The sequence below is a fragment of the Oncorhynchus mykiss genome, chromosome 27, assembly GCF_013265735.2.
Source record: "Oncorhynchus mykiss isolate Arlee chromosome 27, USDA_OmykA_1.1, whole genome shotgun sequence".
NCBI lineage: Eukaryota > Metazoa > Chordata > Actinopteri > Salmoniformes > Salmonidae > Oncorhynchus > Oncorhynchus mykiss.
In genome coordinates this window covers 26,302,972-26,321,736 of record NC_048591.1, presented here as the reverse complement: position 1 = coordinate 26,321,736, position 18,765 = coordinate 26,302,972, and the positions used below count along the sequence as shown (strand labels likewise).

General features: G+C 44.8%; 1 protein-coding gene and 1 long non-coding RNA gene across 5 annotated transcripts; one reads left to right on the top strand and one right to left on the bottom strand.

Moving 5' to 3' along the window:
* Positions 1-588: 588 nt before the first annotated feature.
* LOC110507872 lies at positions 589-9,184 on the bottom strand. Its single transcript, XR_002471203.2, has 4 exons — positions 8,950-9,184; positions 2,769-2,877; positions 1,075-1,169; positions 589-710 (listed from the first exon to the last, which is right to left on the bottom strand). It is a non-coding gene; the product is annotated as an uncharacterized LOC110507872 (long non-coding RNA).
* A 48-nt stretch (positions 9,185-9,232) lies between these two features.
* Positions 9,233-14,840, top strand: tbrg1 (transforming growth factor beta regulator 1). 4 transcript variants are annotated; one of them, XR_002471201.2, is made up of 16 exons: positions 9,233-9,530; positions 9,784-9,956; positions 10,163-10,220; positions 10,346-10,428; positions 10,620-10,656; positions 11,148-11,210; positions 11,561-11,797; positions 11,987-12,057; positions 12,173-12,387; positions 12,500-12,639; positions 12,920-13,066; positions 13,192-13,289; positions 13,384-13,494; positions 13,695-13,843; positions 14,045-14,185; positions 14,320-14,840. XR_002471201.2 is itself a non-coding variant. In XM_021588251.2 (15 exons), exons 1-15 carry the CDS (start codon positions 9,453-9,455, stop codon positions 14,131-14,133), a joined length of 1,749 nt encoding a protein of 582 aa, XP_021443926.1. In that variant the 5' UTR covers positions 9,233-9,452; the 3' UTR covers positions 14,134-14,840. The 4 variants fall into 4 exon arrangements, 3 of the variants coding, with proteins under 3 accessions (XP_021443926.1, XP_021443930.1, XP_021443928.1); XM_021588251.2 differs by having other exon boundaries at positions 14,045-14,840; XM_021588255.2 differs by lacking the exon at positions 14,320-14,840 and having other exon boundaries at positions 13,695-13,839; positions 14,045-14,228.
* The last annotated feature ends 3,925 nt before the right edge of the window (positions 14,841-18,765 follow it).

The following is an 18,765-nucleotide window of genomic DNA, read 5'->3' as shown; positions in this document are numbered from 1 at the left end:
CCTCACAGCATGACAAGGCTAGATTTGAAACTGAAAACTGTTTCAAAGAACAACTGGACCTAAATTATAGCCCGATGTCAAAATTGTCGCACCTCATGCAAGAAACTCACAAAGCTTATTGCCATCTGGCAGTTCTTGTGGTATGGTTTTCATAGTGTTCCAAAGGCAGTGGAGGTGCTCAGTGTTTCAGGTCCTAAGTACTGGGTGGTTTGACAGCTTAAGATGAAAAGCCACTTTGGCTCCATACATGACTATGGATTCCCAGCCAGAGTAAGGAACATTGAGGCTGCTGTTCATATCAGTGATTATGGAAAAATCCTTATTCTTCATTGGACACGATTACTACAGGTAACACGCAGTCTCTAACAAAATGTTTTTGGGTAAATGACAAACATAAAGTGAATGGTAATTACAGTATAATACAGTATTCTGTTGCAGAAAATATCATGTTTCCAAACGTCCACTGTTTTGGTATGTCTTGACTGTCGCAGTGTTTGATGAATAGGCATTCCAGCTCCTGAGAGGCAAAGCCTGCCATCTAGTGTTTAACAATGAGACATGTTAGAAAGCAACTGCACATAAGCAATCCATCATTTATAAGTTCAATGTTTATTTTTTATACAATGTATAGATACGATGAACGCAGACGTTCATCAGACTGGCCAGGTATTGGGAGGAGGGTTGATGCTGCATTTGAGTTACAAGGTAGCCTATAAAACAGTTTGCCATGTCACCTTGCCTTCAATTGCATACATTTTGATATCCTGACACATTTGTGTTATCTTGATTACTAGGCCCACCTTAAAAAAAACACTATCATGTTTTCTCATCAACAGGTACTATCTACCTCTTCAGTGGAAAAAAGGCATACAACTATGACTACAGACAGAACCGGGAGCTGAGTCGAATCCTAGCAAATGCATTGCTGGGCTGCTAACATATCTGTCAAAGACACTAGACCCTACACTCCTTCATGAAAAGGAATACTACTTACAGACATTTTACATTTAAGTCATTTAGCAGACACTCTTATCCAGAGAAGAACGTCACCTTGCATGAACCAAGATAACTCACCAGTTGAATGTTGATGACAGTGTTGCAAGAAGTTCAATTACATCATCAAGCAACCATCTTCAAGGCCAGTTCACTTAAATCCCAGTGGTATCTTTCTGTATGTGTACAGAACATAAAATACAATTGAATTGTATTTCAATTAAAAAAAAAAGGTATTTAGAAGTTTGAACGTTAATAGATGTGCTTCCATTGACTGATCAAAAATATTCAAACTAACCACTGACAATGTGTACCTACAGTATGCCTAAACCTCACCCTAACAATCACCCAAACTCTACGCCAAAAATGTTATTAGGAGGACGTTCCCTCTTCCTTGAGAATAGGGGTTGTCCTAACCTTTAGAGCAATGTTCAACAGCACAAAGCCGACCTTGGCATCTCATTCATGTTCTGATTGGAACCATGTACACCACAGGTTATTAGGGATCATATACAAGAAAGTGTGGACAGGGCAGGATGATAGAGAAAGAGAGGGTCTCCCCGCTCTGCATTACCACAGGTTTGTAAATTATGGGTCTTTCTACGGGTTCCGCGGTCCTGTTTCTGGCCTGTTTGGGTCTGTGTCAGGCTGCCCCCACCAGCACTCCAGAGGTCCAAACATTACCAGAGGACAACGAGACAGTTGCTGGGGTAATTTAGCATCGCTTGGCTCAGTGTGTTGCTACCCGTATTGTCAGTATTATCTCAGATTGAGGTGAGAAAATACTTGTTAGCCTACTTGTTATGCTTGTACTGTTTTGCATGAGAGTCCTAATAGGCATGATAGGTTATAATGTTGTCTCTTATCCTCCTCCTACACCAGGTCTCAATACACCATGTCTCAATACTACACAGATGTGGGGTTGACGAAATCATATTAGCATTATCAAGCCTGACATTCACAAGAGCCTGGAGGCCATGCAGGCACTCTTTGGCCTGGAGGTCACTGGGGTTCTGGACAAAAACACTCTGGAGGTGATGAAGGAGTCCATGTGTGGAGTGTCTGACATCAGCAGATATGGACACTTCCACAGGAAACAAAAATGGGAGAAGAGCACTGTCACCTACAGGTATAGTAAAAGCTCTTTAAGTGCATTAAGTTTGACAGCTAAAATCAAGAAAAATAATATGGTATTCATGAATAATTGTTGATCATTTGCTGAAATGTCAAATCCGTTGTTACTCAGCCTGGGTCATTGTGAAATGCCTTGCACTGCACTGCAGGAGTAAAATGGGTCCCTTTTACTTATCAGGTAATGTCAATGGGTGAGTGCTGAATGACTTGTGTTTAACAGAATCACTCAGTACACACCAGACCCAAGGCAGAGTGATGTAGATGCAACTATAGCCCAGGCCTTCCAAATCTACAGTGATGTAATCCCTCAAGACTTCAAACAGATCCACACTGACACTGCCGACATCATGATCCTCTTCAAGGGTTGATGTGAGTATGGACTATCACAATGGCATGGATTCAATACCATCTCTATACACTACTGACAAAATATCTTAAATCTCGCTTGTCCAAACACAGATCATGGGGACTTCTATCCTTTTGATGGCCGAATGGTGTCTTATCCCTTGCCAACTCCCCTGGACGGGACACACACTTTGATGACGACGAAACCTGGACAATGTGCTAGCGGGGTGACCATCTGAACACACAACAATATTTAAAACACAGTGTTGCCCAATTCACTTATTCAACAGACTCACGTGTAATGTTGTCCTCAGAAGTGAATCTGCAGTTGGTGGCGGCCCATGAGTTTGGCCACGCTCTGGGACTTGACCACTCCAGGGACAGGAGAGCTCTGATGTTCCCCACCTATCAGTATGTAAATAACAATGGATACACACTGCCTGATGATGACAGACGTGGGGTCCAAGCCCTCTATGGTAATCAAACACATTGACAGCATTTCTATAGAATAATTCTGTTCACTACATGTGTTTTTATTACTATCTTTATGGAATCCTATTTACATGTTTGTGCGGTGTGTGTTACCTTAAAGGTACCTGTACACCTCATCTCAAGCCTACACCCAAGCCAGAACCCAAACCAGGACCAGAGCCAGAACCCAAGGAGCCAACAGAGAACCCCAAGCCAGACTCCAGACCCAACTCCAAAGACGAGCAGTGCAACCGGGACTTGGTGTTTGAAGCAGTCTCCTCGATCAGGGGAGAACTGTACTTCTTCAAAAATGGGTGAGTTGGATCCTTGCAAACAATTCCAATGCAAGACAATTGTATCATTATCTTGTAAGAAAAGGCCTGTATGATTGCAACCTGTGTTTCAAGCTGATTCTCTGTCATTATAGGTACTTCTGGCTGAAGAGCACGGCTGTCCAAGGAATTAGGCTGACTAAAGTGAGCTCGAGATGGGCTCAGATTAACTATGTCGATGCTGCCTATGAAGTCCCAGCTAAATATGTGGTACATCTGTTTGAAGGTACAGTAATGACAGGAATGTCAAAAGCACAAAAAATGACAGCTAAATTTGATTTGTGTACTCCGACTCCCAAACGCTCTCTTGTACAAACAGTATTTCCTTCATCTCATATTTCCACAGGTGACAAATACTGGGGAATACAGTGCTTTGCAAAAGCATTCATCCCCGTCACGACTTCCGAAGGTGGCTCCTGTCCCTGTTCAGGCGGCGCTCGGCGTTCGTCGTCACCGGTCTACTAGCTGCCACCGCTTCCCTTTTTTTTCTGTTAGTTTTGTCTTGATTGTTTTCAACTGTTACTTATTTGTTGTTAATTATGGCCTATTTAAACTTCCAGGGCCCGCCTGCTTTTGTGCGGGCTTATTCTCACTGTCAGTGGTGAATTGTTTTGCTTATGTATTTTGCTGTCTGTTATTTTCCCTGGTTTTGGGGACATACCTGTTTATTGCCTGTCCTCCATCACACATCCATCCTACACCGGATCGGGACGGCGATGGATCAGATGATGGAGAGAATGGACAGATGGCAGAGGAACGGCCTCCCTACTTCATCTCCAGCTCCTCCTCAGCCTGCGCTACCAACTTCTCCGGTGGCGTCCGGACCCAGCGCTCTTCGGCTCGCGCCCCCGAGGAAGTAAGAAGGAACGGCTGCCAGGTCCAAGGGATTCATGCTCCAGCTACGCCACCGGAGAAGTAGAGCTTTACCCGGCTACCGTTCACCCGACTCCCTCTGGAGAGGAGAATGTGAAAGTCATCGTCTCCTGCCTGACGGGCAGAGCCCTGGAGTGGGCCAACGTGGTCTGGGAGGGTCCAGACTCAGCGAGGGACCACTACCCTGAGTTGAACGGCTGTTCCACCTTAGGCAGGAGACGAGGAGCGCGCAGGACTTCGCACAGGAGTTTTGGACCCTGGCCGCTGGAGCGGGGTGGAACGACAGGGCCCTGATGGACCACTACCATTGTAGCCTCCTGGAGGAAGTCCGCTGGGAGCTTGCTTGTCGGGACGCCACACTCACCCTAGATGAACTCATTGACATGTCCATCCGACTGGACAACCTGCTAGCTGCTCGCAGGCGTCCAGAGCGGGTCCTGTTTGTTCCACCCCCCAGCACTCCCGCCCCAACACCCATGGAGTTAGGGGGTGCTGCATCTAGGGGAACCGGAGGAGGAGTCTCCTCCTGCACCAGTTGTGGTCGACGAGGGCACACTGCCGATCGGTGCTGGAGGAGCTCGTCTGGGAGTCGAGAGGGCAGGCAGAGCACTGCTCGGACACCCCAGGTGTGTTAGCACCAGTCTCACCCAGAGCTCCCTGTTGGTCATATGTTTGTACTAATCTCTTTTCCTGAGTTTTCCCCCTCTTCCAGCATAAGGCGCTAGTCGATTCAGGTGCAGCTGGGAGTTTTATGGACTGTGGGTTCGCTCATAGGTTAGGGATTCTGTTGGTGCAGTTAGGCCAACCCTTCCCCGTGCAATCCCTAGATAGTCGACCGTTAGGGTCAGGGCTGGTAAGGGAGGCCACGGTTCCACTGGACATTGTAACGCAAGGGGGTCATAAGGAGCGGATTAGTCTCTTCCTCATTGATTCTCCTGCATTTCCAGTGGTGCTGGGGGTTCCCTGGTTGGCTATTCACAATACTGAGATTTCATGGAAACAGGGGGCTCTAAAGGGGTGGTCAGAGGAGTGTTCAGGTAGGTGTATAGGAGTTTCCATCGGTGCAACGACGGTGGAGAGTCCAGACCAGGTTTCCACTGCGCGCATCCCCTCAGAATATGCCGATTTGGCTATCGCTTTCTGTAAAAAGAGGGCGACCCAATTACCACCTCATCGACGAGGGGATTGTGCGATAACCTCCAGGTAAACGCAGCACTTCCCAGGAGTCACGTTTACCCGCTGTTACAGGAGGAAACAGCGGCTATGGAGACATATGTCACTGAATCTCTGGGACAGGGGTACATTCGGCCCTCCACGAGGGAGATGAGTGGAAGACCGCGTTTAGTACCACATCTGGCTATTATGAGTACCTCGTCATGACGTATGGGTTGAAGAATGCTCCAGCCATCTTTCAATCCTTCGTAGACGAGATTCTCAGGGACCTGCACGGGCAGGGTGTGGTGGCGTATATCGATGACATTCTGATTTATTCCGCTACACGCGCCGCGCACATGTCGCTGGTGCGCAGGGTACTTGGGCGAATGTTGGAGCATGACGTGCACGTCAAGGCTGAGAAATGTGTGTTCTCCAAACAAGCCGCCTCTTTCCTGGGGTATCGCATTTCCACATCTGGGGTGGTGATGGAGTGTGACCGCGTTGCAGCCGTGCATAATTGGCTTTTATTTCGTGGAAGCTCAGTCCGGCGGAGCAAAACTATGACGTGGGGGACCGGGAAATGCTGGCTGTGGTAAAAGCTCTGAAGGTGTGGGGACATTGGCTTGAGGGGGCTAAACACCTTTTTCTCATCTGGACTGACCACCATAATCTGGAGTACATCCGGGCAGCGAGGAGATTGAATCCTTGCAAGGCAAGGTGGGCCATGTTTTTCACCAGATTTCGGTTCACCATCTCGTGTAGACCAGGTTCCCTTAACACTAAGGCCGACGTGCTGTCCCGTCTCTATGATACCGAGGAGCGGTCCACCGATCCTACTCCCATACTACCGGCTTCATGTCTGGTGGCACCGGTGGTATGGGAGGTGGACGCGGACATCGAGCGGGCATCACGGTTAGAACCCACGCCACCACAGTGTCCAGCGGGCCGGAAGTACTTGCCGCTTGGTGTTCGTGACAAATGGATCCGGTGGGACCACACGCTACCCTCCTCGGGTCATCCGGGAATTGAGAGGACGGTGCGGGGTCTTAGGGGGAAGTACTGTCCTCTCCCTGGTCGTATGCATTGGAAGCATTGCTCTCTGCGCCTGACTCCACACCCACCACTCCTAGCTATCCGTGACACCCCCTTGGCATTTTTAAAATATTTTGTTGCATTACAACCTGTAATTTAAATGGATTTATATTTGAGTTTCATGTAATGGACATACACAAAATAGTCCAAAATAGTGAAGTGAAATTAAAAAAATAATTTGTTTCAAAAAATAAAATAAAAATAAAAAAATGAAAATTGGTGCATATGTATTCACCCCTGTGCTATGAAGCCCCTAAATAAGATCTGGAGCAACCAATTACCTTCAGAAGTCACATAATTAGTTAAATAAAGTCCACCTGTGTGCAATCTAAGTGTCACATGATCTCAGTATATATAAACGTGTTGTGAATAGCCATAAAGTCTGCAACACCACAAAGCAAGGGGCACCACCAAGCAAGTGGCAATATGAAGACCAAGGAAATCGCCAAACAGGTCAGGGTTGTGGAGAAGTACAGATCAGAGTTGGGTTATAAAAAAATATCCAAAACTTTGAACATCCTACAGAGCACCATTAAATCCGTTATTCAAAATGGAAAGAATATGGCACCACAACAAACCTGCCAAGAGAGGGCCGCCCACCAAAACCCAGGCAAGGAGGGCATTAATCAGAGGCAACAAAGAGACCAAAGATAACCTTGAAGGAGCTTCAAAGCTCCACAGCGGACATTGGAGTATCTGTCATAGGACCACTTTAAGCCGTACACTCCACAGAGCTGGGCTTTACAGAAGAGTGGCCAGAATAAAAGCCATTGCTTAAAGAAAAACATAAGCAAACACGTTTGGTGTTCACCAAAAGGCATGTGAGAGACTCCCCAAACATATGGAAGAAGGTACTCTGGCACAAACCCAACACCTCTCATCACCCCGAGAACACATCCACACAGTGAAGCATGGTGGTGGAAGCATCATGCTGTGGGGATGTTTTTCCATCGGCAGGGACTGGGAAACTGGTCAAAATTGAAGGAATGATGGATGGCGTTTAAATAGAGAAATTCTTGAGCTAAACCTGTTTCAGTCTTTCAGAAATTTGAGACTGGGATGGAGGTTTACCTTCCAGCAGGACAAACACCCCTTCGCATACTGCTAACGCAACACTTGAGTGGTTTAAGGGGAAACATTTAAATGTCTTGGAATGGCCTAGTCAAGCCCAGACCTCAATCAAATTGAGAATCTGTGGTTTGACTTAAATATTGCTGTACACCAGCGGAACCCATCCAACTTCAATGTATGGGCAAAAATCTCAGTAGCTAGATGTGCCAAGCTTATAGAGACATACCCCAAGAGACTTGTAGCTGCTGGAAAAGGGGGGGGGGGGGGGGGGGGGGGGTGAATAATTATGCACGATCAAGTTCTGTTTTTTTGTCTTATTTCTTTGTTTCACAATAAAAAATATTTTGCATCTTCAAAGTGGTAGGCATGTTGTGTAATTCAAATCATACAAAATCTATTTAAATTCCAGGTTGTAAGGCAACATAACAGGAGAAATACCAAGGGGGTGAATACTTTCTCAAGCCACTGTCAGGGATAATGCAAAGAGAATCCTCCCTGGTTATCAAAAGTCAATCTCCAACTTGGGTATCCTCTCATCAGTAACTAAGTTAGATGCATCTGTGTATGTGCCAACCAGAGGGAAAACTCTCTTCTTAGTTATGTGTCATGCATTTTTCTGTATGATAACATTAATCTTTAGATTTAATTATACAAAGTAATGATTTGATTGATAATTATGTTTCAGCTTTGAGGCAAGACGACAAATGTACTATGGATATCCTCGATCCATAACTCAGGATTTCCCAGGAATTGGCTCCAAAGTGGATGCTGTCTTTGAGAATTTGTTTTGCAATGAATATGGTAAAACAATCGTCATATTATTACATGCATTAGTTCATAAAGCCTTCAGCACAATATTTGCTCTGGCCGAAACCTTTGCTGATAAAGCCAATGTTCCTTCCTATAGGTTACCTTTACTTCTCAGATGGTCCAAGGCAGAGTGAGTACTATCTGGCGTACAAACGGGTGATTGGTGTTCTTCTGAACTATGGCTGGCTGGATTGCTACTATGATACTACTACTATTGATAATACGATTTAGTTATGAACATTCTATATGTTCCCGCAAAAATATGTACAAACTGCAGTATTCGATAATTTTCTATCTCTGTAAATAATTGCAAAACTGTTGTAGGCTTACTACTGTGTTTCTTGCTTGTCTATCACTACGAAACAAAGGAAAGCTGTTATAGAGTGTATGTCTACTTTGATATTCAACCATAAATATGAATATGTGTATGGGCTCATCTCTAAAAGAGACCTTGGTCTCAGCATGACTCCCTGTCAAAATAAAGTTGAAATGCAATAAATAAGTGATTGCTGTATTTGATATATATCAAATTACGTGCATATAACTGTTGGGTATGTGTATAATAGATCAAGGGTTGTTCGTCTACTTCTTCATTAATGTCAAACTCCTGTCAGCATAGCCTAGGGATTCAAATAAAAGTCAGATGTTGTGTAAGTCGACATGTTTACTGTACCTTCTGGCATTGGCAGGACTGCTGGCACTTGTTTGTTTCTCATTTGATCATATCTGTTGTCAGAGAGCAAGATTCGAGATGTTCATTGATAAAACATGTATCATTAAATAAATGCAATTGATACAAATATTGTTTAGTATTATTGTGAACGTAGCTCAAACTCAGTTCCAACTACAGATACAGCATACTTGAGCACGTCAGCTGTTGACAACAGGCTGCATAAAGAACTACATTTCCCAAATCTAAAAAAAAGCAATTTAATGACAGGAAAGACATGGTGCTCGTTTTAATACCTCCGAAGCGTAGTTTCCGTCAGTTTTCTGAAATAGTTCAGGCGATAAAAACAAGTCGACTGCACAACGCGTTGTTGGATTTTTGCAAAACTTCCATCATAGTAATTGTTGAGATTAGAAACAAACATTAACAAACATACTCTCCGGGAAACGTGTTTGTTTGCTAGCGTCAAGCTTTTGCTGCAACGTGTAAGTTATGTAAACAATGCAATGGAGACAAGCGAAGAAGTGCTTCAGGGTTCTCCGATGATTCACGGAAAAGAGCAAGCACGAATTGACAGGAGTGGGGTAAGTTTTTGCAAAATACAACGAATACTCGTACAAACGTTCATTCGCGCTAACTGCCGAATTATCTACTTCCTACAAACCTCTCGCCTGCGATCATTGATAGCTAACTAGCTGGTAGTAGCTGCTCATGCGCCGTCGAGCTCATTTCCAAAACATCCTCATGCCTCTTCTTATTTTCCCAGGCAGTAGCTATGTTCTACAAAATCATCTAGATGACCAGAGTTCTTGGATGTGTGTTTTCGTTTTGTTCCAGCCCTCAACGAGCAGAAACCCGACCACAGGAACTCCTCTCTCACCTATGGACCCACTGAACACACTGTCCAACTTTGAGTCAGAGATGGAGCCAGACGGACAGGGAAACTACTCTCTCTTCCCTGCCTTGGACAACATGGCCAGCCTGGCAGGAGCTGCCGAGGCTCTAGAGAGGTAAGCAGTGCCATATGAACAGCATGCACACACACGTCCTTATTCTGTTGTATGTGAGAGGACAAATAGGCTGCCACTACACAGGAAAGATAAGTTGGGTCTTTCTGCTAGTATGATATGAGGATAAGTCTCTTACGTTAATATTTATTTGCTTTGTCTAAAATTGTCTACCTAAATATTAATGTCTATTCATTCTTTTTCCACAGTGAACCACCTAACGATGTTGCAGACAAGCCCAATCTCACATGGCTTGATGCTGCGCAGGTACAGTATTTTTTTTAAACACAGCCCTGTCTGTAGACTACTGTATGTACCATGTTGACATTTAAAATCAGATTGCTGTCTGTCAGTGAAATACATCAGCAATACAACAGTCTGCTCTTTCCCAGATTGTACTGGAGGCAGCTGGACGCCCAATGCACATCAAGGAGATCAAACAGCAAATAATTGACAGGGGATTGGTTCAGTCCAAGTACAGTACAACATTATCAATTCTATAGATATACAATGCATTTTAAAGAAAGACTAAATGCATCAACTGCATCCATTTTAAAAAACGTATTTTAAACTTTCAAAAACATTCCTGATAGATCAACATCATGATATTCCCAGTAATCATTCCTCAACTGCCCATAACCACATTTATATTCTATTTCTGGACAGTGCGAAGTCGAGCCTTGAGGCTGTCATGTACCGTGAGGTAAGACTAATGAGACACTTCAATGGCTGTGATAGGTCCAAAGCTCATAGCATCTCCATTTTCTTTGCTGTATTCCAATGGACTCCACACCAAGGCCACTATAAATTAAGCAGTTCACTTTATTTTCGTTATTTGTGCTGTACATTATTGAAGTGGATATTTCAGTATTAGAAAAAAAAACATATTTTTTGCTTTCTGCATATCATTTCACTCTATTGCTTTTCCCTTCCTTTTGTTATTGAAAGAAAGGCCATTAGTTGAACGTAGGACAGGTTTGCACATCAAAGGCCTGTGCCTTGAACCAGAGAGAATGTGATTGCGCTCTCTGCTATAGTATGCCAGGATTAGAACATTCATCATGATGCTCTTAAGTAGCAGTTAACACAGGCTAGATCTTAGTCATTCAAGGTTACAACAGTGAGACTGACCCTTAAGACATTTGTCAGTTCCCCAACACCTAGCCTTGGCCTTAGTATCCCACTATGTTGCAGACACAGAAAGGCAGCAGGAGATTCAAGAGGATTGAGAACAGAAATGGAGTCTTTGCACTGTTGGTAAGTTATTATTATGCAAAGGATGTCAGAAGAAATCCCTTTAGTTCAATTCTATCACTGCTGATCTGACAAATATAGACATTTAGGAGAGTGCAGTGGAAGATCAATGTGTTTGGATAATTAACATTATAATTTTTTTCCTTATATAGTCATTGTAGCCATGTTACTTTGCTCTGTCACAGTTTTCATTTTGCGTTGTATCAGTTACTGTTCCAGATATACCTCATCCACATAACATTGTCATTGTATGCACAATCATATGCTGTGGATCATGGCCTACATTGCCACTAGTATTTCAATGTGGTGTTATGATGCAATGCCCACTGAGTTTCGTCTCTCTCCATCCACAGACAGATGATGAGGGGCAGCAGGCTCTACAGTCCTTCACCACCCAGTCTTTCATGGGGTCTCCCCCCCAGTCAACCTTCTCCAGCTCTGGCTCAGCAGCCTCTCTGCCTCCCTTCCCCTCCCCCACGGGTCTCTCTGAGACCAGGCCCAAGACCAAGAAAGGCCCACGCAAGAACCAGAACGAAAAGTACAGATTAAAGTACCTCAGACTACGCAAAGCAGCACTGGCCATGATTTTTGTGAGTACTCTACATACTAAAGACAATCACTTGAATGAGTATTAATTAAGTTATTTCTGTAACACAATGTGTTCAGATGCTACATATGTCCCCCATAACACTTAGATGTATGGAAGAGAAATGTTGGAGATGTGGAGTAGACTGGTATTATTGGCTGAGGGCTGAAGTCACTAACTGAATATCCCACAGGAGAATGCGGCTCTCTGTGATGAAGTTGCCCACTTGGAGGAGAAGTTTGTGCGAGCAAAAGAGGAGCGCAGGTGAGTTTAATTGTTATATTGATGCATTTAAAAAAAAATTTGGACACTGATTGACAGGTACTTTGAAAACAGTTTTTGTTGTCTAATCGGGCATCTCTTGTGCTTTGTTTTCCAGGTTCTTACTGAAATCGCTGTTGCAGTACCAGTCTGTGTCAGAGGGGGAGCTGCTCACCGCTGCTACTACCAGCTCTCACCCCCCTGTGACCTTCAGTTCCATCCCAACGGGGGCGTCAGTCCTGCCTGTGGGTCATAACCTGACCTCTGGGGCAGAGGAGGGCCTTCCTAAGAAGCCTAAGAAGGAACGAGGCAGGGAGAATGGGAAAGAGGACGGTGGGTAGAGCCATGTTTATACCAGCCTACCTGTAGATAAGACAGATTCTTATGTCTTGTAATGATGGGTAGCACAGTATTTTCTTTGACTCTATAAATACATTTTCCTCAGGTCCAAAAAGAATGTCAAAAAAGCGGAAGCTTGCTGACGCGGGGTCTCGTAAGCTGGTTCAGCCCATCGCCCTGGACTCCTCAGGACGTCCTGTCTTCCCCATAGTACTGGGGGGTCTGACTGTGTACAGTCTAGGGGAGGTCTGTGTCTCAACTCATACTTAATGCCTCACATTTGTTCTTTATAAACACTGTCCAACTTATCTTACATTGTTCTCCTTTCCTTGTCTCCTCACTTGCATAACCATTTGTTGAAAGTACTGAACAGATTTCCACCATATTGCCCTCCCTTATCATGTTGGTCAGGATCAGTGTCCATGAAAGGAGACCAGGAGAGGCTATTTAAGACTGTTGGGACACAGCCCATGACTTCTCAGATCAGTGGCTAGAGAATAATGAATGATGTCCTTCTCTGTTCCAGATTATCACAGACAGGATGCTGTTCCATGACCAGTGTGCCATCTACCCAGTGGGTTACTGTAGCACACGCTTCTTCGCCAGCATGAAGAGCCCTGATCAGCAGTGCCTCTACACCTGCCAGATTAAGGACGGGGGTGGTGGCCCACAGGTACACTCACACTAATGGAGCTATAAAACATTATGAAGTCAAGTGCTAAGTAAGTCAATTAGGTGCTGTGAGACAGCTTATGTTTTTGTGAGTGTTTTCCTTATTAAACCATCTCCCCCTCCCAGTTTGAGATAGTGCCTGAGGAAGACCCTCAGAATGCCATAGCTGCCTCCTCTGCCCTCACCTGCCATTCCAACCTGCTGAAGGCCATTGGTGCTCTAAGGTACCTGCTTGCTGCACAGACTGGCTTATAGAAACAGTGGATGCATTTCATTGTATGACTTTTCTCTCATTATCTTACAACTATACCCCTACAGATCGAAACCGGTGGCACCCATCGTGCCTTCAGGAGCAGACTTCTTTGGCTTCTCCCACCCCACCATCCAGAACCTGATCCAGAGCTGCCCAGGAGCACGCAAGTGCAGCAAGTGCGTCTCTAGTACTCAAGTATAATGTCATCTACCTCACAGGAAATTAATTGAACATTGCACATTATCTTTGTGGAGATGGCAATTGGTGCATTTCCTTTTTCAGATGAACTGACCTTTAATATACTCTCTCATATCTGCTAATGTACATGTAGCTGAATGACTTATGTTCTGCTTATTGGTGTGATATGTCCTTGTAGTTATCAGTGGATCCGTTTCGAGGTGTGTCGTCCAGGCGACGGCCAGGTTCCACACAGCCTGTCTGAGGACGATGCCTCTGTCAGCTTTGAGGCATACCAGAGACACCAGGGCTTTGATGACAGCATCAGGGGGGAGCACAATCTAGTAGGTGAGGCTGAGCAGTTTGCCATACTTTCTCTACCTACCTGTAAACCCCCTAGGCTCAGCATTTAGCATATAATGGCCTTTGTTTATTATTCTTGTTGTATGAAGTTGTCTGCTATCAGAAATAGAAAGCAATGATATTATGGGTCAACTATCCTCAGTCAAGATCTGATTTCAACCACTCAGTCCCATCTTCTTTCCCCAGGCATGACTCCACAATCCCCTGGTTCCTCTCACCAGCATCTTCTGAGCTCACCCACCCTGCAACCATCTACATCTTACTTCAGCCACTGATCTGTTCCTCCTCAACATCCAGACCAGTGAAGTAGTGGTAAAGAAAATACTGGTAAACGGTGATCGCCCTTTGCGGTTAATAAAGTAATGCTCCATATATTTAATGCATTTATTTGTGATAGGTGGGTAAATGCTTGTGCAAAATAAATTAAATGGCATTTACCCTCCACTACACCACTGCTCTAGAAAGCCTGGTGACGCCTGTGTGGAAGTTCTCAATAGGACCAGTTGCGTCTCTACTGACATTGACAGTTCTGGAAGGAACCAAGAAGAGGAGACTACCGGAATCATGTTCTCTTCAATTTAAACGATCAATGTATGTTGTTGTTATCATGTGAAAGAAAGTTGATCTGACCAAGTTGGCCCCTGTATGTACCACTGTAGTTAGTACTATAAAATGGGTGGTTCGAGTCCTGAATGCTGAATGGAATACCACGGCTATGACAAAACATTTGTTTACTATTCTAATTACACTGGTAACCAGTTTATAATAACAATAAGGCACCTTGGGGGTTTTGTGATATATGGCCATTATACCAAGGCTAAGGGCTGTATCCAGTCCTGAACTGTGGTATATTGGCCATATACTACCCCTCCCCCCCTCCTGCCTTATTGCTTAACTATAGTTTATTTGGTGGACAATGTAAAAATGGACTATGTCTGTCATTTCAATAAAAACGTTTTTTCATTTTACTATCATCAAATAATAGAACAAGGTAATAATGATTGTTAATGAATTCTCATATGGTATCATTCAAAAACAAATTTCCCACCCATTTGGGTTGACTAATCCATTCTAGGAGAGGGGGGGGTTCTCATCTCACTGCTTGTCCGGACAGCGGTTTAGAGTGAAGGGAGGTGCAGGTAGAACCCCATCGGCACTGTAAATAGGACATGCCTTAAAGTCACAAGGCCAGGGCCTCTATCAGTAGCGCAAGCCGGCTACATTTTTCATGGAACAGTAATTCGTGGACACTAGGATGGCGCTAACGCCCCACTGCAGTATGGGAGCTGGGACCCACACCTTTTATCAAGGTGGAAAGGCCTGCATGACAACATGCCATGCTGCTGACAATAACAAAGAATTCAGACCCATTTGATCCAGCTCATCCTGTTCATATTTGGTAGAAACACCACACCATAACTTAATACACATTACAAGTACAGCAATCAGACTTGAAAGATATATTTGGATTAAGTGACCAAGATTCTCTGGTTATAAATAATGTTGATATACTGGTCATTGGAATGAGACGCCCTCCTCCCCATAAGCCACAGCTCTCGCCCCTAGAGACAGTCTACAGGCCACGTCCTGCTTATCCCGGGGATGGATACTGGCACAAAGTCACTGGTAAACCTCTTTCCACATTCTAATACCCACACTAGCTTAGGGCCGGAAGGATGCCAGTATCGTGGCAGGAAAACAAAGTGGATTTAACTTTTTAAGAAGACAGCCCTAATGTTGGAAACATTATGTAGTCATCCAGTCACATTTATTTCCCAAGCTATAGCACACTATTTTACATACAGCAGGTTATTAAAGGAACAGAGTTTGGTCTGCTTCGTGTTTTCATTTTTGTCATGGAAAATTTTGCGATACTGATATTGTCCCTGCCCTAATGCATTGCTTCATTCTAAGTGTTATGCTAGTATCAATATTGGAACATAGCCTATTCTCACAGTATTCAAATGTGAACTGCTTAAAGCTTTTTCACATTGTCGGATCGGGTATTCAAACAGGCAACATTTGTTACCAGCCAAGCACTCTAACCACTAGGTTAAATGCTACCCCATACCTTAGAACTAAGATTTTTGAGATAAATTGCAGGCCACACTACTTGCCTAGAGAGTTCTCAGCTATACTTTCCGTGGCTGTTTATTTATCACCACAAACAGATGCTGGTACTAAGACCGCACTCAGTCAGCTGTATAAGGGAATAAGCAAACAGGAAACCACTCACACAGAGGCGGCGCTCCTAGTAGCAGGATACTTTAATGCAGGGAAACTTCTACCAAATCTCTATCAACATGTTAAATGTGCAACCAGAGGGAAAACAATTCTAGATCACCTGTACTCCACAAACAGAGACTCGTGCAAAGCTCTCCCTCGCCCTCCATTTGGTAAATCCGACCACAACTCTATCCCCCTGATTCCTGCTTACAAGCAAAAATTAAAGCAGGAAGCACCAGTGACTCGGTCTATAAAAAAATGGTCAGATGAAGCAGATGCTAGGACTGTTTTGCTATCAGAGACTGGAACATGTTCCGGGATTCTTCTGATGACATTGAGGAATACACCACATCAGTCACTGGATTTATCAATAAGTGCATTGAGGACGTCGTCCCCGCAGTGACTGTACGTACATACCCCAACCAGAAGCCATGGATTCCAGGTAACATTCGCACTGAGCTAAAGGGTAGAGCTGCCGCTTTCAAGGTGCGGGACTCTAACCCGGAAGATTACAAGAAATCCGGCTATGCTCTGCGACAAACCATCAAACAGGCAAAGCGTCAATGCAGGGCTAAGATTGAATCATACTACACCGGCTCCGACACTCGTCGGATGTGGCAGGGCTTGCAAACTATTACAGACTACAAAGGGAAGCACAGCCGCGAGCTGCTCAGTGACACGAGTCTACCAGATGAGCTAAATCACTTCTATGCTCGCTTCGAGGCAAGCAACACTGAGGCATGCATGAGAGCATCAGCTGTTCTGGACGACTGTGTGATCACGCTCTCCGTAGCCGACGTGAGTAAGACCTTTAAACAGGTACATTCACAAGGCTGCGGTGCCAGATGGATTACCAGGACGTGTGCTCCGGGCATGTGCTGACCAACTGACAGGTGTCTCCACTGACATTTTCAACATGTCCCTGATTGAGTCTGTAATACCAACATGCTTCAAGCAGACCACTATAGTCCCTGTGCCCAAGAACACAAAGGCAACCTGTCTAAATAACTACAGACCATGAAGTGCTTTGAAAGGCTGGTAATGGCTCACAACACCATTATCCCAGAAACCCTAGACCCACTCCAATTTGCATACCGCCCAAACAGATCCACAGATGATGCAATCTCTATTGCACTCCACACCGCCCTTTCCCACCTGGACAAAAGGAACACCTATGTGAGAATGCTATTCATTGACTACAGCTCAGCGTTCAACACCATAGTACCCTCAAAGCTCATCACTAAACTAAGGAACCTGGGACTGAACACCTCCCTCTGCAACTGGATGCTGGACTTCCTGACGGGCCGCCCCCAGGTGGTGAGGGTAGGTAGCAACACATCTGCCACACTGATCCTCAGCATTGGAGCTTCCCAGGGGTGGTTGCTCAGTCCCCTCCTGTACTCTCTGTTCACCCATGACTGCATGGCCAGGCACAACTCCAACACCATCATTAAGTTTGCAAACGACACAACAGTGGTAGGCCTGATCACCGACAACGACGAGAGAGGTCAGAGACCTGGCCGGGTGTTGCCAGAATAACAACCTGTCCCTCAACGTAACCAAGACTAAGGAGATGATTGTAGACTACAGGAAAAGGAGCACCGAGCACGTACCCATTCTCATCGACGGAGCTGTAGTGGAGCAGGTTGAGAGCTTCAAATTCATTGGTGTCCACATCAACAACAAACTAGAATGGTCCAAACACACCAAGACAGTCCTGAAGAGGGCACGACAACGCCTATTCCCCCTCAGGAACTAAAAGATTTGGCATGGGTCCTGAGATCCTCAAAAGTGTCTATAGCTACAACATTGAGAGCATCCTGACCGGTTGCATCACTGCCTGGTAAGTCAATTGCTCGGCCTCCGACCGCAAGGCACTTTAGAGGGTAGTGCGTACGGCCCAGTACATCACTGGGGCAAATTGTCAAAGACCCCAGCCACCCCAGTCATAGACTGTTCTCTCTACTACCGCATGGCAAGCGGTACCGGAGTGCCAAGTCTAGGACAAAACTGCTTCTCAACAGTTTTTACCCCCAAGCCATAAGACTCCTGAACAGGTAACCAAATGGTTACCCAGACTATTTGCATTGTGTGCCACCCCCCCCCCCCCCAACCCCTCTTTTACGCTCCTGCTACTCCCTGTTTATTTTATATACATAGTCACTTTAACCATACCTACATGTACATGCTACCTCAATAAGCCTGACTAACTGGTGTCTGTATATATCCTTGCTACTCTTATTTTCAAATGTTTTACTGTTGTTTTATTTCTTTACTCACACACACACACACACACACCTTTTTTTTTGCACTATTGGTTAGAGCCTGTAAGTAAGCATTTGACTGTAAGGTCTACTACACCTGTTGTATTCAGCGCACGTGACAAATAAACTTTGATTTGATATAGAAGTCAGATTTGAAAATTCCTAATGAAGACACTTTAGTCATCACCTTTGTGCACAAAACATCCTTTGAATTATTCAAATAATTGTTGCTAATTTCTTTTCTCCATCACTCACAGCAGAAGATATTAAAATGTTATATTCATCCAATGTCTGCCATGTTTTTGGATAATGTGATGATGTCATCGCTGCTTGTGCTGCTCCCTGTGCTAGAGCCCAGTACGGACTTGAATTTTAAGCCCGAGCCCTACCCACAACGTTTAGGGCCTACCCTACCCA

Coding starts and splice junctions, on each gene's coding strand:
- tbrg1 (XM_021588251.2), top strand. CDS start 9,453: ATGGAGACAAGCGAAGAAGTGCTTCAGGGTTCTCCGATGATTCACGGA. Junction 10,429..10,619: donor AGGGGATTGGTTCAGTCCAA/GTACAGTACAAC, acceptor ATTTCTGGACAG/TGCGAAGTCGAGCCTTGAGG. Junction 11,798..11,986: donor CAGCACTGGCCATGATTTTT/GTGAGTACTCTA, acceptor AATATCCCACAG/GAGAATGCGGCTCTCTGTGA.